The 26,258-nt window shown below is 42.6% G+C and overlaps 1 protein-coding gene across 4 annotated transcripts in view; it reads right to left on the reverse strand.

The window, feature by feature from the left end:
- Positions 1-25,698, reverse strand: part of LOC112218524 (nuclear pore complex protein Nup93) — a 31,486-nt gene extending 5,788 nt beyond the window's left edge. For 2 of the 4 annotated variants that reach the window (XM_024379378.1, XM_024379377.1), the window contains exons 1-19: positions 25,609-25,698; positions 24,279-24,465; positions 22,896-23,013; positions 11,492-11,554; positions 10,551-10,679; positions 7,932-8,006; positions 6,963-7,055; positions 6,698-6,837; positions 6,444-6,576; positions 5,897-6,054; positions 5,494-5,659; positions 5,052-5,145; positions 3,390-3,581; positions 3,026-3,152; positions 2,250-2,367; positions 1,956-2,072; positions 1,696-1,814; positions 1,374-1,491; positions 61-144 (exon numbers count right to left, since the gene is read on the reverse strand). In XM_024379378.1, coding sequence (XP_024235146.1) covers positions 61-144; positions 1,374-1,491; positions 1,696-1,814; positions 1,956-2,072; positions 2,250-2,367; positions 3,026-3,152; positions 3,390-3,581; positions 5,052-5,145; positions 5,494-5,659; positions 5,897-6,054; positions 6,444-6,576; positions 6,698-6,837; positions 6,963-7,055; positions 7,932-8,006; positions 10,551-10,679; positions 11,492-11,554; positions 22,896-23,013; positions 24,279-24,465; positions 25,609-25,672 — 2,295 coding nt within the window. In that variant the 5' untranslated portion in view covers positions 25,673-25,698. Of the gene's footprint in view, positions 1-60; positions 145-1,373; positions 1,492-1,695; positions 1,815-1,955; positions 2,073-2,249; positions 2,368-3,025; positions 3,153-3,389; positions 3,582-5,051; positions 5,146-5,493; positions 5,660-5,896; positions 6,055-6,443; positions 6,577-6,697; positions 6,838-6,962; positions 7,056-7,931; positions 8,007-10,550; positions 10,680-11,491; positions 11,555-22,895; positions 23,014-24,278; positions 24,466-25,151; positions 25,471-25,508 lie in introns of those variants that run through there. The other 2 variants (XM_024379379.2, XM_024379380.2) reach the window with 2 other exon arrangements.
- Positions 25,699-26,258: the final 560 nt, after the last annotated feature.

Raw genomic sequence — 26,258 nt, forward strand, 5'->3', positions numbered from 1 at the left:
GTACATATATACACAGTACCAGTCAAAAGTTTGGACACACCTACTTATAATATATCTCACCTCATCACTGAAATTGCGAAATGCAGCAACCCTTTCTTCCACACTGTCTTGACTCAGAGGGACCAGCTTCAGTCTCTCCATCACCTGACAGAGAGACAAAGAGAGAATTGGAGGGGAGGAGTTAGGGACAGTTAAATACTTACCCATTTTAAACGTTATATGGTTTTTTGTGCATCTAAACACAAAAACTATTATGGAAAGGGGAGACTCTCACATTGGCGTTCTCCGTTTTGGCCTACAAGGGACTCGTCTGAAGGTAACCGGTACCGTTTTTAAAAACAAATGGAAGTATGAAGGTAGCTTTGTGCTTACCCCAAAAAAGGGGATAAATATGTATTAAAAATGTATATATATATATATATATCTATACACCAGTCAAAAAAATGTATCTGTCCTAAATCTAGAAGATATATAAAAAAAAAAATATATATATATATATTTTTTAAACATCTTCTAGATTTAGGACAGATACATTTTTTGACTGGCCTTTTTGCCATTTATGAATGTGTTATGCAATGTGTTTCTATGGGCTTTAGTTGTAAAGGCCAAAATCAATATTTTATCAAATAAAATATGAAAAATCATATATAATTGTTTTCCATTCAAAAAAGTGGGGCAATAGGGCTTGAAATTGCAGAAATTTAAAAATGTTAAAATAGTTACAATAAAATTATAAACAATTTACTATAAGATTTTAGAATTTCTTATAACTGTAAAATAAATATGAAACTTTTTCAGACAGTACAAAATTGGAACTATTTCATAACTGCAGAAAGAATTTTCTCTTAAATGTCCACTAAGAGGCGCAGAGACACCATTCAAATGTGTGCAGACTTCTTACAACTTCAAGTACAAAGTGATTTTATCCATCTGTGACCAAGATAAAGTGGTCTTAGTTTAATTATACACAATTATTTAGTATATTTTAGTAAATTATCCTGTTTCATGTGAGCTATTGCAAGCACAGATGTGAGTTTCCCAGACACAGGAAATTGTTCCTTGTCTGGATGGGCAAGAAAATGTGACACGTCACTCCCTATGTACATGTGGGGTCTGAAACCTGACACTTCAAGTCAGCTCTGCTGGGAGAGTGGGAGCAGAGAGCAGAGAGATGGGGATTTCTGGCACTGTAAGACACGGACCCTATGATGTTCACAGAGAGCTTTGTACACCAAAATGTTATTCGGAACCAGTCTCCAAATAGGGGACTTAACATCTAAGAGGAGAGGAGGCTATCATAAAGCTTCTCAATGCCATCTGAATAAACAGCATTGCAAGCCATCAGGCAGGAAGCCCTGGGTGATAAGACTCACATCGTAGGCCCGGTCTATGTTTCCAGCATGGTACTCATCAAAGAAGGTCATGAGGTCCAGCAGCAGGTAGAAGGTGCTGTCTGCAGACTTCTCTCCAGCAACACCCTGGTTCCGGTACCTGAGTCAGAAAACAAGACCACACACTAAAGTTAGAACTGGGCCTAAATGGTCCACTTTTGATGAGGTCCACTCGTCTTTTTAACAATTGCTTTCAGTAAGCCTATATGATGTAACATCAAACATGATCTAATTTCAGTGGCAATGCAGAATGTAAATTATGCACAGTACGTATGTGAGTGAGAGTAGATGGCAAGGATAGTACCGCTCAGCGATGGCAACAGCAGTGTTCTTCAGTCTCTCCTTGTTGGACTGGGCAGCGCTGACTTGGGCGATAACAGGACTCAGCAGCCTGTTCATCAGCTCTAAGACCTTGTCTGGATTCTAAAGATCAGAGAAGAAAAACAGAGGAATGTGAGGTGACATTTCATTATTTCCTACTCTTCCTCTACCCAGCCTGTACCTCCACCTAGAGTAAACCCACTGGCACAGCTTGACCGCAACCTTTCCCAGAGCCCTGCTCACCTTGGCCAGCTCATACAGTCTTACTGCTTCCTCAAACAGGCCCTTGTTCTCAGCCTCCAGCGCCACTTTTGTGATAATGGCTCGAGTGTCTCCGGCAAATTTATCAATCACTCCAGGCTGGGGGAGAAGCACAACTCACAATCAGCTCTTTGAACGGCCTGAATAGAAATGTTCTGGGGTTCCACGAGCACAATGGAAAAATCAGCAGGACCACAAATGCTTTTACGAAAGGGATCATATTTAACTGAGTTAAATAATAATTAACAAAATTGAAAATGAAGGCGTGACCATTACCTTTCTGCTGCCATCTTTTTCCAGTCTTCCCAGAAGCATGTCAAACTCTCGACTCTCAATCACCAGCTCGCTAACACAGCACATGAACATGTTCTCTCCTTGGTTGTTTTTTTCATTCCTGTGTCCAAAAGGAAGAGAGGATACACATTCACATATTTGATTCACAAACTGAATGATTATATACACATGACATCTTTTAAATAATGATAGAGGTCTGAAGGCTCTCATCAAAATGAACCTGAATAGAAAGAGGAAACCAACCAAAGGCATGTGTGAAAGCCTCTGTATCATTCATGGCCCACTGTGTTATTCATATGCATTGTGATTACGTATTTTGATATTACTGCAATTTGAGGTTCCAAACATATTGCTAACCATATATCTGCAAGACAAGAGAGAGCATGAGAAAACAAGGCTTTGATCAGTCATGGAAATAAGTGCGGAAAACAAGTTGGCACCCTATTTAAAAAGAAGAGGGAGAACAAGCTTTAGGATGAAAAATACTGGGAGTTTAGGCGCAGGTACAGCCGACTAATGCTAGATAAAGCTACCTACAGTGGCAATAAATAATCAAATAGATACTTGGGAGTCAAATAGCAAAACAATACTGAGATATGCAGCTGTATCGACTCCCCCCCATGACTAAGCTTAACGTACCGTAGGAAGTCTACAGCCACGCCTCCAAGTCCTATTCACATTCAGTGGACTGGTGGAGAGAAGAGGTTCCCTCACCTGAGAACAGCATCTGTTAGGAGGATGGCCGCAACGTAACGTACCGTAGGAAGTAGAAGTACTGTAGAGCCTCCCGGGGGTCTGTGGACTCAAACTTGCGCGTGTAGAGCATGAGCAGCCGGATGAAGTTGAGCCGACGCACCATAGGGGGGTCCCCAGCTTCCTGACTCACTGAAAGGTAGAAAACATTCACTAAGTATCGGCTTCAAAACTACAATGATGTTTACCTAGAAATTAAGCCCCTTTTTAAAAAGGAATCAAGCTTTGCATCCCTAATGAACAAGACCACATACTTCATGCAACAGTAAGTCAAGTCTCCTTCCAATATCTGCGAACTAAGACATCCTTTGTAGGACATGACTGATTGTCATGAAAAGTCAGACAGGTAGGTATCCTGACAGGACGTACACAGTTGTGCGCTCTGCCCTGATGACTTGAGCAGCAGCCGTAGCTCGTAGAGAACCAGAGCCACGTGAACTGCATGACTGCGTAGACGCTCCACCCGGAACAGGAAGGCCACAGCAGCCTCAAACTGGGCCGTGAGGAACAGCACCTGGAAGTACAGGAACGGCTGTTGGCTGGCCGAGAAGTGGGACTCTCCTGCAGATTGGAAAGGAACAGAAATAAACTAAATCATTAGGATCACATTCACAATAAGAAAATGGAATATAGAACATGCTAATTCAATATAGATAAAGTCAGCAATTTACTGCCAAAACAACTTAATCACTTTCGTAAATGAGGGATAAAAAGTATATTGAAAGCAGGTATATTAAGCAATTAACATCCCATCATGCTTATGGTCATGTATAAAAATGCTGGGCAGGCCATTATTTTGGCTACCATTGCTATGCCTCCATGGGATGACAATGCCCCTATCCACAGGGCACGACGGTCATTGAATGGTTTGATGAGGATGAAAAAGATGTAAACCATATGCCATGTCCTTCTCAGTCACCAGATCTCAACCCAATTGAAAGACTCCGGTGCGGTGCTTGAGACAGCGTTTTCCACCACCATCAACAAAACACCAAATTATGGAATTTCTCATGGAAGAATGGTGTCGCATCCCTCCAACAAAGTTCCAGACACTGGTAGAATCTATGCCAAGATGCATTGAAGCAGTTCTGGCTCGTGGTGGCCCAATGCCCTCTTATGACACTGTATGTTAGGGTTTCCTTTATTTTGGCAGTCACCTGTATTTGCTCAATATTACAAATATTAAAACATTTTCAAACAAACTATTCCACATCAACTTGCATTAATCCCTCTCAGTGAAGTTCATGTTCAACTGAGTAGGAAGAAAACATGAATACCTCAGCCATTTTGAAAGGCAGCAGGCTTATCTATGAGTCACAGTCACCTTTTAATACACTGTGTTAAAATGAGAGAGATAACAAGCCATGACTCATCCTCCAGTTGGGAGAGCTTTGCCTCCCTCTGTGGGATAAAACTAAAGAAAAGTTGAAGCTCTAAGAGTGAACAATGAAGCACTTCTTTATCCGAACAGATCAGATCCCAGGGGGGACTGAGAAGTGGTGCCATTACACAACTCTACTTTAAAAGTCGAGGCTTGGACGGTATACCGTCTATCGGGGTATTTTGAAATACAGACAATATGATTTTCAATACCACGATGCCCCTGCTTATAACTATCTAAAATGTGCCTCATAATGTATCTCCATCTCAGGGCTCCAGCTACGCAGGTATGGTTTGCTAACTTGATAGCTAAGAGGCTAGCTTGTAAGATCAAGCTTCTTGGTTACAGCAGAGACAAACAATCCCCTCCTGGATCAAGATCCCTTCTGCCTAATTTGTTATGTGCGTCAAAATAAATCAAATACATGTTTTAACGTTTGGAAAGAAATAGTGCTCGTATGCACTGCTGGTAATATTGTATACCCCAGTACGGTACAGGAACGGTATGAAAGTACTCAAATCTGAATACCGCCCAACCCTAAGAGTCCTCCAGTCCTAGCCAGTATTCTCTCTTAGAACAGAATTAGTATCCAGGTCTATTTTCACTTCAGTAGTCTGGCTGTCATGTATCCTGCAGTGTTCTGAACTCACCGTAGTCCTCTAGAAGCTGTTTCTGTAGCTGGGCCAATGTCAGTCTATCCTGAGGAGCACTGCTGCCGTCGTCATCGAAGCACACCTGGTTGAGCTGTGGGCAGGGTGGACAGAACAGGTCTACATTAATGTCAGGGAGTATTGACAAGAGGCAAACCTATTTTACCTGATCCTCCCTAACTGGGCGGTAGTGCAGCAGTTAAGAGCGTTGTGCCAGCAATTGAAAGGTCGCTGGTTCCAATTCCAGAGCCGACTAGGTGACAAATCTGTCGAGGTGCCCTTGAGCAAGGCACTTAACTCTAATTGTTCCTTTAAGTCACTGCATAAGAGCATCTGCTAAATGACTAAAATGTAAATGGAGTATTGCTGTGTTTAAGGCACTATGTATCATGAACACTGGTAATATTAACATATATGCTACAGACTGGTATTCAGACAGCACCTTAAGCCACAGGTAGTCCTCGGTCTTGTCGGCCACCTCTCCATGGTTGTCTGCGATGTCACACTTCCCAATGAGGCAGTAGACGGCCCTCTTGTAGGGGTCAGCACAGTTCCTCAGCACTCTGCGGTAGTGGAGACGCAGCTTGTTCTCTGTGGCGGGGGCCAGGCTGAGGAGAGGACACAGTATAGGTCAGACAGAGCTTAAGACAGAGAGACAAAGGGATGGAGAGAGGAGTACTAAGCAGATTAGTTTCTATTCATATGAGAAAAGCAAATCACACTGGTGGTTTGGTGTTCTGAGCCATGGTGTTACAGCACTTCAAGTTGCAGGAGAAAGTGAATCAGAGAACCTAGACCAGATGACTACACACAGTGGAGGTACACAGTATGTGTGAGGTTCCTACCGTCTGTCAGGGCTGTTCATGTACTCCTGGAACCAGGTCTTGAAGTCTCCCAGCTGGTGCTGAGCCCGGTTCACCACCTGCATGGCAGCCCCCAGGTCCCCACAGCGCAGGCAGTAGTAGATCAGAGCCCAGACTGGGTGACCCTCCACCTCACCATCCTGTTATAACACAAACGGCTGAGTTTAGCTGTGAGTATCGTTTTTTATTTAACTAGGTAAGTCAGTTAAGAACAAATTCTTATTTACAATGTCGGCCTATCCCGGCCAAACCCCATCCCAGACGAAGCTGGGCCAATTGTGCGCCACCCTATGGGACTCCCAATCACGGTCGGGTGTGATACAGCCTGGAATCGAACCAGGGTCTGTAGTGACACCTCTAGCACTGAGATGCAGTGCCTTAGACTGCTCTGACACTCGGGAGCCCTACACGGATCTACACTACACTTAGTAAAAACACCATCTTGAATAATACAGTGCTATGTAAGGCTGTGCACAGCGTTGATGTCGTCTCTAGCAGGATATGCTGCAGTGTGGGGGCAGTACAGTACCTGCATGCCTGGCAGAGGCCCTGGCAGTTTGATGTTGAGGAAGCTGCGCACCAGCTGATAGGTGCCAGGGACTCCTCCTAGCTGGGCCTGGTGCAGGTTCCCAAACACCGTCACCATGGTGTAGTTCTTATAGCTACCGTAGTGGAAACCCAAAGAGAAGCGTTAGTGTGGGGGGGGGGGTAGTGTAGTTTTATAATACATTAAGGGAGTGTTCTCATTCTATTTGGATGGTTCTGTCCTCCTCCTCCTCCGACCTGTTCTGCAGGAACTGCAGGGCCTGCGTGACGAAAGCCATCTGCATGTCCAAGGCCGTGCGGCTCTTCAGCGTGTCTTTGGCTGGGACCAGCAGCACGTCTGTCATCTGCTTCACCATTAACCACATGTCCGACACATTCTGGACACACAAATACATCCATAAAAATGCCATAATTAGCCATTGAAGGGGAAGAAGAACCAACTAACGTCTGCAGATGGGGGGATAATAATGTGGAATGGAGACGTGGATCAGCTGGGACTTACCTTGTCATCCAGGCTGTCTGCCACTGAGGCACAGAGGTCTCCCAGGTTGGGCTGGACATGTCCATTCACTATCTTCTCATTAAAAACGTAGATCTGAGGGACAATAAAAGGAGAGAAAACACTGATGGAGCAGAGGAGAGTGATCAGTGCTGACAGACTGAATGGCGACTGTTTCAGCACTAATGCCACCCGATCACCACGATCCAGTCACCCGGGGGGGCTACGATCGCATAGTAAAGTGATGATGATGAAAAATAGAACAAGAAGGATGAAAACATTCAGGAGGTCATCAAAGGAGATCACAAAGACCTGTGGAAGATGACACTGCAGGCGATGTGGCGACACATTATGTCCTCTTTTACCAGCAGACGCTTTCCTCTTTCACCCAGAATGTACAGACTGGAGAGGACGAGACAGACTATCCTACACCTGTGCAGTGGGGCAGAGAAATTACCCAGCATGCCCTGGCTCTTTCAGCTAATCAATTTATCTGATCTGTTGCTGCCTTGCTTAGCATGACCCCATTACTATGAAGTGGACTAGAGTGCAGCTGCATCCTGACTGAGGCTGTGCTTCCATTCAGCTCATGAGGTCAAATCAAATCTTATTGGTCACATACACATAGTGTAGCGAAATGCTTGTGTTTCTAGTTCCGACAGTACAGTAATATCTAACAAGAAATCTAACAATTCCACAACAACTACTTTATACACACAAAAGTAAGGTTCCAGGGCACTTAGCTCCAGGCTGACTGGATGTATTATAGCCTATTGAAGTCTAAAATCACAACATAGGGAAATATGTAAAATACACAAGAGAGGATGGGTTTTGGTGATTCACATCTTTGAACATTTGAAATTAGATTAATTGAGGACTGCACTTCCCTTTTGGGCCATTTACTGTAGGTATCTCAGGCTAATCGTTCTAAGCGGTACTGCAGCGCAATCAGCGTCAAGCCAAATTACTGACCTGTCGTCCATAGGCCACCTCCACGCTGTCAAGAGCACTCCGTCCAGGAACTCCTGCGTCACTCACAAAGCTGGGCTGCAACACAGACACACAGGGAGACGAATCATGACTACCGTATGTACGTGAATGTAAAAATACAGATTTCTGACTAAATAGAAAAAGGTAAAGGAAATGAAAAACCTAAGAAGAGTGAAGAGTGTTCGCTTGGTTGCTCATAATTGTAAAGTCATGACCAATGTAGCGTGAAAGCCATTGTGAACAAAGTTCACGCTTGAATGCAGACACTTTCTAAATGCGAGCACGCACACGCACAAACATTTATCCAGATCGACCTTGCCTTCTTCAGAACAAAAGGGACACACCCATACAATGTATGTTCAACGTAGAGGGTTGTCTAGGTAAGGGATAATCAACGAGGGGCTATGCGTTCTATGGAAAGCATGAACGACGTGGAAGGTGTGTGAGTGGAACTGACTTTCCACAGAGTTGCATTATTTTCCAGAGAACACTTAGAACCCAGAGTTGATTATCCCTTTTATACCATGGCTATAATTTAACACATTTGCCAGCAGAAATGTGTTCATTTGCCAGTAGAAATGTGTTCATTTGCTCATTTGCCAACTAGAAATGTGTTCATTTGCCACTAGAAATGTGTTCATTTGCTCATTTGCCACTAGAAATGTGTTCATTTGCTCATTTGCCACTAGAAATGTGTTCATTTGCCAGTAGAAATGTGTTCATTTGCCAACTAGAAATGTGTACATTTGCCAACTAGAAATGTGTTCATTTGCCAACTAGAAATGTGTTCATTTGCCAACTAGAAATGTGTTCATTTGCCAACTAGAAATATGTTCATTTGCCAACTAGAAATGTGTTCATTTGCTCATTTGCCAGTGGAAATGTGTTCATTTGCCAGTAGAAATGTGTTCCTTTGCCAGTAGAAATGTGTTCATTTGCCACCAGAAATGTGTTCATTTGCCAGTAGAAATGTGTTCATTTGCCACCAGAAATGTGTTCATTTGCCACCAGAAATGTGTTCATTTGCCACCAGAAATGTGTTCATTTGCCAACAGAAATGTGTTCATTTGCCAACAGAAATGTGTTCATTTGCCAACAGAAATGTGTTCATTTGCCAACTAGAAATGTGTTCATTTGCCAACTAGAAATGTGTTCATTTGCCAACTAGAAATGTGTTCATTTGCCAACTAGAAATATGTTCATTTGCCAACTAGAAATGTGTTCATTTGCTCATTTGCCAGTGGAAATGTTCATTTGCCAGTAAATGTGTTCCTTTGCCAGTAGAAATGTGTTCATTTGCCACCAGAAATGTGTTCATTTGCCAGTAGAAATGTGTTCATTTGCCACCAGAAATGTGTTCATTTGCCACCAGAAATATGTTCATTTGCCAGTGGAAATGTGTTCATTTGCTCATTTGCCAGTGGAAATGTGTTCATTTGCCAGTAGAAATGTGTTCCTTTGCCAGTAGAAATGTGTTCATTTGCCACCAGAAATGTGTTCATTTGCCAGTAGAAATGTGTTCATTTGCCACCAGAAATGTGTTCATTTGCCACCAGAAATGTGTTCATTTGCCACCAGAAATGTGTTCATTTGCCAACAGAAATGTGTTCATTTGCCAACAGAAATGTGTTCATTTGCCAACAGAAATGTGTTCATTTGCCAACTAGAAATGTGTTCATTTGCCAACTAGAAATATGTTCATTTGCCAACTAGAAATGTGTTCATTTGCTCATTTGCCAGTGGAAATGTGTTCATTTGCCAGTAGAAATGTGTTCCTTTGCCAGTAGAAATGTGTTCATTTGCCACCAGAAATGTGTTCATTTGCCAGTAGAAATGTGTTCATTTGCCACCAGAAATGTGTTCATTTGCCACCAGAAATATGTTCATTTGCCACCAGAAATATGTTCATTTGCTTATTTGCCAGTAGAAATGTGTTCATTTGCCAGTAGAAATGTGTTCATTTGCTTATTTGCCAGTAGAAATGTGTTCATTTGCCAGTAGAAATGTGCACATGTTCCACTAAAAATGTGTTCAAAATCCACCAAAGTAGCTAGCAAGTTTGCTAGATAGCTGCAGTAGTTGCCGTGATAACCAAACAGACTTGCTAGTTTAGCTAAACAAACCATCAGTCCTAGCTTGCCATTATGAAAATCTAATTCAACAATGCCAATGTTTTTAATTCAACTTTTGCAAGTTTTGCAATCGAAGTGTCAACTCCAACACACACACTGGAGAATGTGCCAGAGCTACAGTTTAGGAAAGCAATGTAGCAACTGTGCTAAATACAGTAGATGGAGCCCTGAAGGTTTTCCTAAACAAAGCTGTCTGCATAAAACCAAGCTTGCTTTGGTAAAGACCGATAACATGTTGGAAAACCAAAGCTGAACGTCGCTTTTCTTCATCCATTATTAAAAACAGGAGTACTTTCCATATCTTTTTTTTGGAAACGTATCCATTTTTTATGGAAATTCTTGCAAATTGGAGGCAGTTCTTGAATTTCGCAACATCCATGTGGGTTAGTATCAGTTTTTGACGAGGGTGTATTTTTCTAAATGTGTGCAAATCATATATTAAGTATAAAAATGATATCTGGAGACTGACCTCTATGTCTTGGCTGAAGTCCAGAGCATCTTCCCCTGCTCCCAACAGGGTGTGCAGTACTCTCTGCTTCACCTGCTCCCACTGAACCAGCATGGACTCGCGGTGGTACTCCTCTGCCAAGAGGAACGTCTGACAGAAAACAAGAACATGTGAGCACAAAATAGAGAAAGAAAAAGAAAAATGTAACTTGGACAGAACAATTTGAAAGAATTTGAGAGGACCAGGCTAAGTTGCATAAATGGGATAGAGACCTTGTGATTTGTTCAAAATAGCTAACATTGCAAAACCTCTCGTCATGAGAGATATCTGTGCACAATAAACACCTCCAATCACCACAGTCACCCATGCAGGTATCCTGGGGCCCCACACAGTGAAAGTGAGATCTGGGACTTGGGCGGGCTCTTCAAACTGGGTCACGCCCTGTGATGCCTGGGTGTGTGGAGGGATGGGATTGTGAAGCTAAATGGGTCTGCATTCATGGCTGGTCCAGATTTAGCCAAGAACAGATTAGACAAGAAATAGACAAGGTCTCTGGATTCTCTCTCATTCCCACCGGGACAGAGGATGATAATTGGAACGGTTCCTAATTAAAGCCGCTCTGAAGTCATGCAGAGGAAACCATTTTAGAAAGATAATAGGCTAAGGGTTTAATCGGAACAAGGTGAGCAAATCATGATTGGCAACCGAGGGTATGGGTTTATTATTTTTATTCAAAAGTGTGAGACTGATTGAAAATATAGCGTACGTATTTGAAAATTAGGTATGCCAAGCTGTCAGAGAGAAAAGTTAGGAGATACAATCTATGACCGAAACATATCTGTCCCATCTATTCATCGGGTATGTAAAAGAAAATGTAAAACAAATGGGATTATTAGATGTGGACATGGGGTGCAATGAGGGTGTGGTCATGGCAACTAGTCAGAGGAGAGTGCGCCACCTACCCTGCGACGTGACTCCTCGATGGCAGAGAGCAGCGCATTGTCCCTCTCATTCTTCAGAAAGCCCTGGAAGGAGAGAAATGGCTGGAGGTTAGACCGAATCTAGCCTACTTTCCACTTGACCACACACACATACACAGCTCCTGCAAGACGCTAGCTGCAAGGGCTCCTAAGGAGAAGAAAGAACTATCATTATCATGATCGCTGTGCTAAAAATGGGAGAAGCTAACAATCAGGGCGTAGCCCGTAGAAGCCTCCTCCAGACCTGACATTCTAAACATTCAAAAATAACTTCTGTTACATATCTTCTCAAGCGTTAAGACATTTTCATGCTCATTCTATACAGCTCCAGCCCATCTACCGATCCCAAACAGTTCAACAGAGCAAAAACCCAGAGCACATCAAGGCATTTTACAGTTATTTCAACAGCCTGACTGATAAGCACCAGCCGATTAGACTCACAGCACCTGGCCCTTTGTCCCCATATCATCCCATTTTCAATTTCCTTAGGGAACAAACTCCAGTGGGCTGACATTCATCAGCATCTACATTCAACTGGCTAACATCATATACAAGAGATGGATGGATGCATCTTAAAGACTAAAATGTACAATGTCCATCTGCAGTCAAAATTGTGATCTAGCAAGCTTACCATTCAGTACCCCCCAAAAATGGCAGTACTATTGCGGTTACAATACTTACACACCTAAAATTGACCTCTTGTTTTCTCAAGTTAACAGCATAATGAGGTTAATGAGCAAATTTGCACACTGTAGACTGTGCTCATCACTTACAGAGTAAGCTAATTAATGTACACTTTGGAGGGCAGAGAAACAGCCTCCGCTCCCTTCGATGCACGAAGAGAAAACATTTTGTACCCAGAACAGGCAGAACCGCCCTCAGAGTAGAGCTGTAGGCTTGCACCAGGCAGCCAGAGTGGCAGGGGGAATGAAACTCACACACCCACACATACAGCAAAGATGTAGAACAGGGCGGTGGTGGAGGGGTCAATGCATCTAAATCAGGGTGGGGTTGGCTATGGGCAAGAATAAGAGCTAGCTTACTGTATGCCAAATGGTGGTGATGAAATCATCCACAGATCCATTGTGGATCGTGAGTAACCAAAGCCAAGCCCATGACTTTGACGCATAGTGGCCACCAGCCTGCCACAATGACACAGATACTCTGATAAGACACTGACAGTCATCACAATGGATGTCACTCTCACTAAGCCCATCCTCTGTGATACTGGACAATGTCTTAATATAATCTAGGCTAAACACCGGCCACACCCTTCCACAATGTGAGGACACTGACTTGCCCTAAAAATCAGATAATTTAGCCTATAGTTGCTTTCCATATTCCATAAGAGTCGGTTACATAAGAGACAGTCTCATGCCTTTTAGAGAGGAATTACCTTTTATGCAGACATGACATTTTCAAAGCTGAATAGGGTAATGTCATACTTGAGTTTGCGATTAAAAGGGGCAATCCAGTGCAAAAAGTGATTTAACTTCTTTAACGTGTTATTTTATTTTCACACTAGGAGGTTGAAATAACACTGAAATTGTAGAAATTATAATTCCCTTTTAGAGCTTTTTGAACAAATAAAAAACACCTGGAATTTCAGCCTGTTGAGGGGGAATAAAGTTTTTGGCCCAAAGCACATCACAATCTGATCTAATTAGTCTGACCAATGACCAGTAATCTTTTATTTGCATATGTATGCTCCTACTTTGAAAGGGTAAGCAGGGTAGGCTCTAGACGATTAGACGATACTATCCGCCAATCAGGGCTGAGTATGTAAATATATTTACATTTGTATCAACACGATCAGACTGAGCATTTCAATAGCAAAAGGAAGCTCATGGAAATAAATGATCAAATCTATATTTGGAGCTATTTTCATGAAAAAAAGTGATACATTTGAAATAGTGATTTTAAAAGATGGCATGGGGGCTTGAAGGCCTGCAGGCACACATGTACACTTCCTCGTCTAACATTAGGAGATACTATAGAAATGTGAACATTCAAGAAACGTCAGACTAGGCAACAAAAAAAAAGAAGAGTAAAACTAAGCCTATTCGGTCCTTTTACAGGTGTCAATAGGATATATAATAATATATAGCAGCCTATGCATTCTTTCAGATAATGGGCCTTTTCCTGCAAACCGTCTCGGTCTTGGCGCCCGTCATCTCCAGGACGGACGGGGCAGCATCCCCCTTCCCCCTCACAGCTGCTTCAGCACCACAACCCCCCCCCCCCTTGCCACAGGCTCAAACCCTCGCCCCTGTCTGTCCACTCCATCGCATCACCAGACATCAGAGTGGCAGCCGTCCGCGTCTTGACTGACAGCTATAAATTATCATTGACTTATTACTTCTTCAGCAGCCGACCGTCAAATGACAAGAGTAAATGCACAGTGCGGAGAGAGCCGAGGGGGTGGGGGTGGGGGGGCTTTTCAGTATCACAAGAGCAGTAACTATCCTCTATTCAATAGATAAATCAAAAGGATGATTTCCTGCTGTATCTTGCCAATTACATTTCTTGCTCAGTCATTGTGCTGGGTCCTCCCATCTTCCTGTCGTCTGTGGCAGAGAGGAGCGCCCCCCTCAGGAGATTCTGCTCTCCAAATGAAACAGGTTCTACCCAGTTTGCACCCTAGGAGCTGACAATGGAGCTATTTATACACCAGGAGAGCTCAGGTCATGTCTCCACACACAGCAAGACATACAAAGAGGAGAAATCTGAATAAATGTATACATTCCTAATGATGTGGCATTGTGTGAAGGATAAAACGGATAATGCGTTTCAGTCTATGGTTTCCAGGAAGCGAAGGGTCCAAAAGGGAGGGGGAACTTATCCGCATTTTCAGCAATTAATGCATTTCCAAATAAACCTTAATTGAAATCATACACTGTAGGCCATCATTTCATATTTAGGCAACAATAGAAGCTCTAAACTCCATGAGTAACGCACAAAGAAGCTGTAAACTCCCTGGATCTTATATTCATGGCATTTATCCAGCGAAATATACATATGCAGTATGTAACCCAATATAGCCAGCGTGTCTGAATCTCTAGAACCTTCTAGATAATTGCATTGTCCCTCACAATTTGTATTGCGTATACTGCTTAGGTTTTGCAAGAACAGAAAACATTCACTATTGTTTACTAAAGTAGAACTCGAGAAAAGAAAAGGTACTGCATAGGAACAAATACACACGTTACACATGCTCCATAACACGATGCCGATACGTGTCACATACATGCGCACATACATGGCATGGCTCGGTCAAACGAGCAGTCTAAAGCAATCTACGGGTTCAAAAATGATGCATTTTTAATTCACAAATGATCGTAATTGTACTGTCTGCACATGATTACACCACCACAAACAGAAAGCATTCTATAACATCTTAAAATAAATGATCTGTCATCTGGATTTTTAAAATTCTGTTTCAACATTTTCCCTTAGTGTAATGCTGCTCAGCAGTTCCACAGAGGTAATAAAAAAACTACGTGTGACAGGGCAGTAGCTAAAAACCTGCAGCTCATCTTCATTTACTCTGAGACAATGAGTGGAGTACGGGAGGTGAAACCCCACCCTTGTGCCACCACTTCCTGTGTAGAGAATAAGCATTCATTTAAGTGAACACCACCATAATCATCGTTATCATCTCCATAGTCACAAACAGAGTGACAGGAAGCAAGGAAAAGTAAAGAGAAGGTGACAGACAGATCTTCACACAGACAGAGCAGATGTATGAGCGCAGTGGGTCTGTGTGTGGAGGCAATACTTACTCATGCTGTGGCTCTGCCTGCCAGGCAGGGAGAGAGAAGAGGTGCAGGTAGCCAGGCGTAGACAGACCTATGCCTGACACTAAACACACTGCCCAGTCTCTCCAGCTGAAGAACTGAGCCGGAGCCATTCTGGGGCGTTTTCGGACCCTCCGACGGGGCTGGCATCGCAGATGCTGCACCTTCCTCACGCAATGTGGGCCACCGGTGTGAACCCAGATATGTACCACATGAAGGGTTACTGTAGGCTGTTTTATTGTTGGAGGACTGTACCAAGTCATCCCTCAGACACAGGGGGATCAAGGAGGAGTGATCACTCAACCTCACAGGTCTTCCCTCTCCATCAGTAGATCCTTCCCCGTCGCCTGCTTCTTTCCAGCATCCCTGCTGTCCTCTTCTCTCAGTACCACTCATTTCTTCCTTTTATACATATGCATCACTCCCCCCCCAGCGCAATGCAATTAATGTAATGGATTTTCTCTCCCTCTGCTGATGGCTTCCGACATCCTGTCCAGAAAGTGAGCTAATAATCCTCTTAAGAGTCATGTTTAGTTAATGAGAAGGGTGCAGTGGCTTCTCAGGGGGGTATACACCGAGTCCACGGCTGCACAGACCAAGACACAGGCTGCACAGACCAAGACACAGGCTGCACATGTGAAGCTATTTTCCCAAAGTCTGCTGTAGCAGCAGCTGCGCTTATCAGACTCTGTCAAGAGAATGCATGCCATCACTATAGCTGCTCTCAGAGAAAGAGGGGGAGGGAGAGACAGGAGGAGCAGAACAAGATGGAATAGAGAAACAGAGCAGGAGAGAAATACTTCTCTGCCATTTTATCATTCCACTCTTTTTCCTCTCTCTCACCCCTATTCTATTTTCCTTTGGGTTTTATTCTGTCCATCGTTTCTCTTATTGCTCCATCTTTCTCTCCATCCTTCCCTTGGTTATTTCTATCACCCCTTTCTCACCCTCAAATAGTTTTCCTTTGTCTCCATCCTCACTGATGCGATCCACATCAACACACACAAATATAACAAATGGCCAAAAATGCCGAGTAGGCTACATAAATCATATGCATTCGCAACCATGTATACTACAGACATCATTCACACCTCAATTTCTCTCTCTGAGCCACCCACATAGAGATAGAGGCTACGCCTCATCAGCATCCAGCTTTTCCTTTGTGTTAGCCAAGCTAACCCTTCAGCACATGAACATACAGTAAGTACTACACAGTGCAATCACGCTCAATGTAAAAAAACACCACACAATAATATCACCAGTGCCTAGGCTACTGAAAAGACCAAGCCATGGATGCAGTGCAGACAATGAGGAGAATGTCAAATCAGTACCACCTCATATACTACATACAAGTATAATTTCCTGGCCTAATTGTCGTGATCAATGAATAGCTCAAAGGTTGGCAATACATAGGCTAGGTATGACAGATATATTACTTAGCAATCAAGGAACACACAGTTTGTATTGTAAAATAGGCTATTTGAGAAAAGTTAATTTCATTGATTGTTCTCAAACTGGGGGACAATCTAATAGCTTTTCTGTACCTTGACTAAACTTTACAAAGGCTCCCTGCCCTTGAGGTTAACACATGAGCCACCAGTAATGTGAGAGTAAGTGTGGCTTTATACAGCAAGGCCACATAGGTTTCCAAAACATATGTCCCATTAATTGCCTATGAAAACTATCATGTGAAAAATAGACAGAAATACAACTATGCATAGTGGATAGGGAGTACAGTACAGTAGAAGGCCAGCCACTTGCCACTGTGTCTGGCCCAAGCACTTAACTGAGTCCAGCTAAAAGGGCCTGGTTAAATCCTGCCAAGAGGCTAAGTGCACTTCCAGTAAAACCAAGGCTCCACCCGGCCGGCCCACCACACGTCAGGTTGAAGATTATGGAGAGGGAGCACTGGGGTCATCAGAAAATGAGGAGATCAATACAACACCCCACTCATTCCTCGACTATCTGTGGCCTTCCCATCCCCGCTCAGAGACCCACTCAGCCCATGTTAAAGGCCTAATTGGAATCATAATTTTCTTATGGTGTGGATGCAACCTCATCTAGAACAGGCTAATCAATGCATTTGATTTTGCAATATTATCAACACTTCTAAAATAAATATTGTAGTGTCAATGTCTTTCTACCCAGTTAAGAGCAAGAGAGAACATTGTATGTTATAGTTTGACGGTCTGGGAGTGGCCAGAGGATGGCAGCCTCTTCTAGGGCCGGAACGATACCAGTATCGTGATACCCGTTAGTATCGCGGCAAGGAAACAGAATACAAAATTGATTTAACTTCTTTAGGAAAACAGCCCTAATGTTGGAAACAAACATTATGTTGTCATCCAGTCACATGCATTGATTTTCAAAGCTATAGCACACAATATTTTACATATAGCAGGTTTTTAAAAGGACCAAAAAGTTTAGTCTGCTTCATGTTTTCATGGAAAAAATATTGCGATACTAGTATCGTCCCGGCCCTACAGTCTGAAGGCCACTAACACAATGGAATAACTGTTTAGTAATGGTGCTAAACATCTTTTTCTTATTATATTTCAACATACTGTATACTGACTGGAGATTATTCCCCTCATCTTCTATTCCTCATCTGTTCCCACTAAATAGCTTCAGATTTGCAGAAACATCATCCGTTGATGTAACACAATTGTCGTCAGGAAATGTATAGGAGATGTTGTACCCACTGTGACTTTTAAACCAACCCAAACCAGAAACCGTGGATAGATGGCAGCATTTGCGGGTAAACTGAAAGCATGAACCACCGTATTTAACCTTGGCAAGGTGACTGGGAATATGACCGAATACAAACAGTGTAGTTAATACCTCCATAAGGCAATCAAACAGGCAAAACGTCAGTGCAGAGACAAAGTGGAGTCGCAATTCAACGGCACGAGACCTATGTGGCAAAGTCTACAGACGGACGACAAAGGGAAAACCAGACACATTGACATCGTCCTCCCGGACAAACTAAAACCCTTCTTCGCCTGCTTTGATGATAAAGTGCTACCGATGCTGCCCGCTTCCAAGGACAGTGGGCTCTCCTTCTCCGTGGCCGATGTAAGTAAAGACATTTAAGGGTGTTCACCTTCGCAAGGCTGGCGGCCCAGAGGGCATCCCTTGCCCCGTCCTCAGAGCATGTGCAGACCAGCTGGCTGGAGTGCTTACGGACATATTCAATCTCCCCCTATCCCAGTCTGCTGTCCCCACATGCTTCAAGATGGCCACCATTGTTCCTGTACCCAAGAAAGCAAAGGTAACTGAACTAAATGACTATCGCCCCGTAGCACTCACTTCTGTCATCATGAAGTGCTTGGAGGGGCTAGTTAATTAAGGATCATATCACCTCTACCTTACCTGACACTTCAATTTGCTTACAGCCCCAATAGTCACAGATGATACAATCGCCATCGCACTGCACACTACCCTATCCCATCTGAAAAAGAGGAATACCTATGTAAGAATGCTGATCATTGACTATACCTCAACATTCAACACCATATTACCCTCCAAGCTCATCATTAAGCTTGGGGCCCTGGGTCTGAACCCCACCCTGTGCAACTGGGTCCTGAACTTCCTGACGGGCCGCGACCAGGCAGCGAAGGTAGGAAACAACACCCCTACTCCGCTGATCCTCAACACAGGGGCTCCACAGGGGTGCATGCTCAACCCCCACCTGTACTGTACTCCATTCATCCATGACTACGTGGCCCGGCACACTTCCAACTCAATTATCAAGTTTTCAGACGCCACAACGGTAGTAGGCCTGATTACCTACAACAACGAGACAGCCTACAGGGAGGAGGTGAGGACCCCGGGAGAGCAGTGCCAGGAAAATAACCTCTCACGCAACGTCAACAGAAAAAAGGAGCTGATCGCGACTTGAGGAAACAGCAGAGGGAGCACGCCCCTATCCACATTGATGGGACCACAGTGGAGAAGTTCCTGAACTCATCCAGAAGGCGAGGTCAGTACAGGTGCATCAAAGCTGGAACCAAGAGACTGAAAAACAGCTTCTATCTCAAGGCCATCAGACCATGAAATAGCCATCACTAGCCGGCTTCCACCAGGTTAACCAACCCTGCACCTTAGAGGCTGCTGGCCTTGGAATCACTGGCCACTTTAATAATGGAACACTAGTCACTAGGTTTGTACATTTTAGGGAATATTCAGAGGTGGAAACTTTCCGTGGGAATTAACAGGAATATATGGGGAGTATATGGGCATTAACGGAAATATATGCAAATTAATATTAAAACTACTTAAACGTAGATGTTTTTGCATTGGATATATTTCCCATATCATCTGGAGACAGAAACATAAACATTTTACCTTATCTTAAGTAGACAATTGCAAATGATTAAATCCTTCCAATTGAAAAGAAATACAAATTAGTTATGAATTGAACTTTAATTAAATGAGTTGACTCTTCACATGGGACAATTTCACTGAACAACAAAAGAAAGGGAATATTTTTTAAATTTAATAGTACCTTTATTTCACTAGGCAAGTCAGTTAAGGACAAATTCTTATTTTCAATGACGGCCTAGGAACAGTGGGTTAACTGCCTGTTCAGGGGCAGAACGATTTGTACCTTGTCAGCTCGGGGGTTTGAACTTGCAACCTTCCGGTTACTAGTCCAACGCTCTAACCACTAGGCTACCCTGCCACCCCACTGATCCATCGCATCTCCCAATAACATTTTCAATATACATCTGTAAAATGATAGTCTAGAAACTAAAGTTAAGGTTGTCTTCCTCTCAGGCTTCCATGTCTTCTCCCTGGACCTCCTCAATGTCCACCCCTTGAACATCAGACTGAGGCCTCATCGTCACTGTCACTTTCCAACCTCTTTGAGGATGGCTCATTGTCAGGCGCAAAAAGCCTCAAATTTGCCCAGATGGCCACCAATTGTTCCCATCTTGTATTGGTCAGAAATTGTTAGCTGTAGGCTACTCTTTACTAGTTAACAACAAATCATGTATGTCATATAAAATATATTCACCCCACCCAGTATTGTAATCATAACTTACCAGAAAGCATGTTGTCCTTGGCTCACAGTGTAGTAGTGTGGGCTCAATAGCATCTCATTAGTGTGCAAGATCTTGAGAATCAGCTGTACATGTGATGTAAGCGAGCACTGTGCATGCAGAGTTGCAATTTCATTGAATTGAGAATAGTTTAATCAAAATATGCCACAAGACCTAGAATTGCCTTATGTGTATCCCACAAAAACATTTCACTGTTATAAGCTAACTTTTTTGATGAATTTAAGCAAAATTCCCCAAATTCCAGTGCTTAACTTCCCATGGAAAATTTTCTGAAAAATTCCAGAAATTTACCAGAAAGTTTCTGATCCTTTACAACCCTACCAGTCACTTTAATAATGTTTACATACTTCTTTTAAAAAAAATCTTATATGTACAGTTTAAGTCTGAAGTTTACATACACCTTAGCCAAATACATTTAAACTCCGTTTTTCACAATTCCTGACATTTAAAAATTCCCTGTCTTAGGTCAGTTAGGATCACCACTTTATTTTAAGAATGTGAAATGTCAGTAATATATTATATTAGAGAATGATTTATTTCAGCTTTTATTTCTTTCATCACATTCCCAGTGGGCCAGAAATGTACATACCCTCAATTAGTATTTGGTAGCAATGCCTTTAAATTGTTTAACTTGGGTCAAACATTTCAGGTAGCCTTCCACAAGCTTCCCACAATAAGTTGAGGAATAGGCCAAAATTCACCCCTCACAGAGCTGGTGTAAATGAGTCAGGATTGTAGACGACCTTGCTCGCACACAATTTTTCAGTTCTGCCCACAAATTTCTATAGGATTGAGGTCAGGGCTTTGTGATGGCCACTCCAATACCTTGAATTTGTTGTCCTTGAGCCATTTTGCCACAACTTTGGAAGTACGCTTGGGGTCACTGTCCATTTGGAAGACCCATTTGCGAACAAGCTTTAACTTCCTGACTGATGTCTTGCGATGTTGCTTCAATATATCCAGATAATTTTCCTCCCTCATGAAGACATCTATTTTGTGAAGTGCACCATATCCTCCAGCAGCAAAGCACTCCCACAACATGATGCTGCCACCCCCGTGCTTCATGGTTGGAATGGTGTTCTTCAGCTTGCAAGCCTCCCCCTTTTTCCTACAAACATAACCGTGGTCATGATGGCCAAAGAGTTCTATTTTGATTTCATCAGACCAGAGGATCTTTGTCCACATGTGCAGTTGCAAACTGTAGTCTGGCTTTTTTATGCCGGTTTTGGAGCAGTGGCTTCTTCCTTGCTGAGCGGCCTTTAAGGTTATGTCGACATAGGACTAATATTACTGTGGATATACAGTGGGGCAAAAAAGTATTTAGTCAGCCACCAATTGTGCCAGTTCTCACACTTAAAAATATGAGAGAGGCCTGTAATTTTCATCATAGGCACACTTCCCACTGTAGATACTTTTGTACCTGTTTCCTCCAGCATCCTCACAAGGTCCTTTGCTGTTCTGGGATTGATTTGCACTTTTCGCACCAAAGTACGTTCATCTCTAGGAGACAGAACGCGTCTCCTTCCTGAGCAGTTTGACGGCTGTGTGGTCCCATGGTCTCTATAACAGTCACAGATCAAGAGAACACTGGACAGGGTTTGAAACCCACTAATATGCCATGTATCCATTTTGGTTCTGAACAGATCACATCAATGGGTAATTCCATGTTTTTTTTGTTTTCCCCCCCCTCAAACCACTAGTCATGAGTCTGAGGGCTTAGAGCCCAAATTCGTGAGACAGGTGGTAAGCAATAACTATCTTTATCCGCAATTTGGAATACCATCATCCTACTAAAAATATTCTGAGAAATTAGCCCTATTCACATTTGACCTATTTCAACTCTAAATATACTAACATGTGGTAGTTATGAATCTTATTAATGCTCTATTTAATGAAAAAAAAATATTGGTTGAGGCAGAGCAATTAATCCAATTCTGATGCAAGCAAAATTCCTCCGTTGGAGGATTAAGAATCAGAAGGGAAAATCAGGAATCCTCCAACCAGAATTTCTGGAAATTTTACAACCCTACATCGCCACCAATTTGAATCAAATAGGCCGAAGATAATTCAAATCAAAGGATGTTGAGTTAACTTTTGTGAATGCATTTAAACAACAAACTCATCATTTCAGGCAGTGGGTTTGATATAGGCTACAGAACAATGAGTAGAGATTTGGACACTATACACTTGTCAGACATCTTTCCCTAGACAGAAAACATTTCTAATCCTCCCACCAGCAAGAGACTGCAATGATCCTCCAACAGAATCCATCAGCCTTTTGCTTATTAGCATAAAAATCATTACACATTAAACCTCAGCTGTGACATTAACAGAACCAGATATGAATCCACCAGTTTGACTAAAAGCATAATCTAAAAACCATTAATTACCATCACCTGCCTGGCTGCCCTTGACTCTGAAAAACACAAAAGTGAAGGTCCTAACATACAACAGGACGAATGTGGATGAAAAAGTAGCCCAAAAGCTCAAACAGCCCCACAATCGTAAAGAGAGTGTGAATACCTGGATGTCAGTGTCCTTCACTGGCTCTAGAGGTTCAAAGGTGGTGGCAGCACTCAGGCTCTCCAGACGCTGGGAGATGTGGAAGATGTCCAGGCCTCTGGACCCAAGGAGGATGGACCTACAGGGAACAGGGGAAACAGCAAATTCCATTTGTTTAGTAGACTATCCTCTAGAGCCCTCCATACTCAACGGGCGAACCGAGGTCCGGTTGGGCTTCGACCCCTGGTACCATATAAACACACATAAGACATGGAATGATTTGTAGAATTGCAGGAAAGTATCTTAAAACTGCTACATTTTCTCTCCGGCAAAAAGAGGGGTGTGAACAGTTTGGGGTCGCATTGGTTGCGAGGGTGGGTTTCGTTACTACACCAAGAAATCAATTTCTATCTGAACCTTCGCCACCTAGGACATTTGTGTGACTGGACCTCCTCAAATAGCACTTGAGGACCCCTGCTCTAGAGGGCATGAAGTAAGTTGAATGCAATGCAGAACATAACACAGAGCTACACATCTCTAGCATAAGATAGCTCCCATAAACTTGATGTCCCAGAGTACAAATACAGATGACAATGTAAGATGAAACATATGCCCACTATCTCACACAATAGTGACAAGATCACATAATTGCAAGCAGCCTATAAGCAGTCATATGTATTGTCATCTGAATAATAGCCAGTCATAATGATGAGCTTTGTGCAGGTAACATCAAAATCTTATTACCCTCAGACTCATTCATGACAGGGGAAATCATAAAATAATAAAAGAGACGTTTATTAGAAAAGGACCACACTGATTTGAAATAATATCACAGACTATGAAGATCATTTCTACAATGAGTATGTTTACATGCACATAATTGGATATTAAACTGATTATAGCATTAGTCATGTAAACGCCTTACTCTGCTTATCTTAAATAATCGTACGGTAATAATCAAAGTAAGCATAAGCCGATTTAAAACACCTGATTTTCTGCACAATCTTTCCGAATTATTAGGACATGATAACAGTTTAATCGGCGTTCCAGTGGTGTATTTGATCTGCACATGTGCCAGCACCAGGCAGCGCAGGCTTCCTCTTATGCACAAGTGAAGTGAGTTCGGAAAAACTGAAATTATGCATCTTAGAAATAGTAACATACAAACTTTATATGTCCAAACTCATAATCAAATAGTCTTCACAAAATAACAAGTTCCATTAGTAGCCTGATTTCAGATGTGTCCATATAAACAGGATTATTAGAGAAATTGTGCTTCTTGCAAAGCATGTAAACTTTTAAACAAACTATTATATTAACCTGACTACGCACAATCATTATTGTGTGCATGTAACAGTGCTCAATAAGAAAATATCAGTGACTGATACCCAAGAGAGAACTTACGCTTTCACGTCAGCAGCATCTTGTGATGTTCGAGTTAAGGTGCGGGAGCGTAGCCTCTCTCCAGCCTGCTGGATCTCCTGAAGGTTCCTCTCAACATGAGGAAGCTCAGACACGGCCTCAGTCTCTGCTGCAAGCTGCTCTGCCTGCTGCAGGAGTTCTCCAAAGCCCTCCGCTTCCATGGCAACCACTGGGAGTCAAGAGACAGAATGGCTGGATTAAAACAAATATAACTATACTGGGTTAAATGGCATGCAGTCTTCATGACTCTAGCCTAACTATTAAAAATACTACCTAGTCAAACCATTACTCTGTTCCAGCTGGCTGATAGGAGTTATTAGATCGGTACAGTTTGGCATAGCAGAGAACAATGAGAAAAGATTTTAAATAGACAATATGGCAGCCTACACATTGTTGGATGACTTCATGGAGCAATGTTTTGTTTTTTTAACTTTATTGACAGAGCGTTTTCTAAAACATTTGTTGTCTTCTTCCAAGTTGGGAATTGAGGAAGTAGGTTATTGCCAAGTTAAGGTTGGTCGAAATTTCTCTATAATACACCAACAAGTACCTAACATGTAAGTAAGGCTGAGTTAGCCTGTAACAATCTGACTGCTAGCTATCCTAATCCTGGCTGGGAACATGTCATTAAACAAATCAGTGACTGTCTGCTGTTTAGGCCTAATGACTGATTCCAGATATCAATCATTCCAGATACCACAAAACATTCTTGATGAAAACTTAAATTAAAGGCTGTATGTAATGTTAGTGTATGTAATTATGTTGTCCAGACCAGGACTGATCACTGGACTGGTTCTATATAAATCAGTGTTTATTAATCTGTCACGGGCCACACCATGTACAAACTAATCTTACCCTTTTCCCCAGTCGTCAGAAAATCGAACCCAACGCGCGCATGCCCCCTTAGCACGATTAGCTATTAGGCTAGCTTGCTATCGTGGTGAGCCTCTTACTACGAATAGATTTTGACATGACTGTCTACAAAAACTTAAATACGAATTACACATTTTATGCGATCAACATTTTAAAATAAGTAATTAATTTAGCTAACGTTAGACAGGTACAAAGGAAAGCACGTTAGCAAACTGGCTAGTGTCATGCTTGGCAAGGACAGACCGCGTACTGATGAATGGTGCTAGTATCAGCTAGCAGGATAACTACAACTAGTATCATTCCTTGCTCGTTATAACGCGTATTAGCTGGGCAACTTACAAGAAGCCTAGATAGCAAATGATCCTTTCCCTTGTTCCACAACTAATAGTTATAACAGTTATTTTGCGCTTATCTCATTTTTCCCCCCCGTCGTACATACATTTTACCCCGGCACTTCTGAGGTCTACGGTGATTGGATGATGTCTCGTTTTCCAAAACGTCATTGCGCTTTTTACTTGTGGGCAGCTCTTTGCCGCCACCTGCTGCGCCGGAGTGTAATGGAGGTGGTAGATCGAGAAGTCACGCAACCTTGTGCCTATACCGTCATCATGAAGGAATTGGGATCTCAGCCTCCAACCCAACCCCCCTTTTGGTTGAGTCTGCCTCATCCTCATTAGGGATGGGGATACAATTATCATGTATTGCAATTGTCATTTTTTTCAATCCCTTCATGTGCTGGCATAACTGACTTGCCTAGTTAATAAAGGTTAAATAAATTAATACAATATGCCTTTTTATAAAGTGTGACAGGCCTGCTATGCCTAATTGGTAACTAAACACCCAAAAAGTAAACACTCCTCAACCTAATCTACTATTAATCACTCATCTCAAAGCAGTGTTGACACTGCAGTGTTGACAAAGCAGTGCTGTACATTATACCTTGATGCTATTTTACCGCCCCCAGAAACCTCCTTTTACTCTATGTTCCAGACGTTCTAGACGACCAATTCTCATAGCTTTTAGCCGTACCCTTATTCTACTCCTCCTATGTTCCTCTGGCGATGTAGAGGTGAATCCAGGCCCTGCAGT

The sequence above is a fragment of the Oncorhynchus tshawytscha genome, linkage group LG19 (genome assembly GCF_018296145.1).
Source record: "Oncorhynchus tshawytscha isolate Ot180627B linkage group LG19, Otsh_v2.0, whole genome shotgun sequence".
NCBI classification, from domain to species: Eukaryota; Metazoa; Chordata; class Actinopteri; order Salmoniformes; family Salmonidae; genus Oncorhynchus; species Oncorhynchus tshawytscha.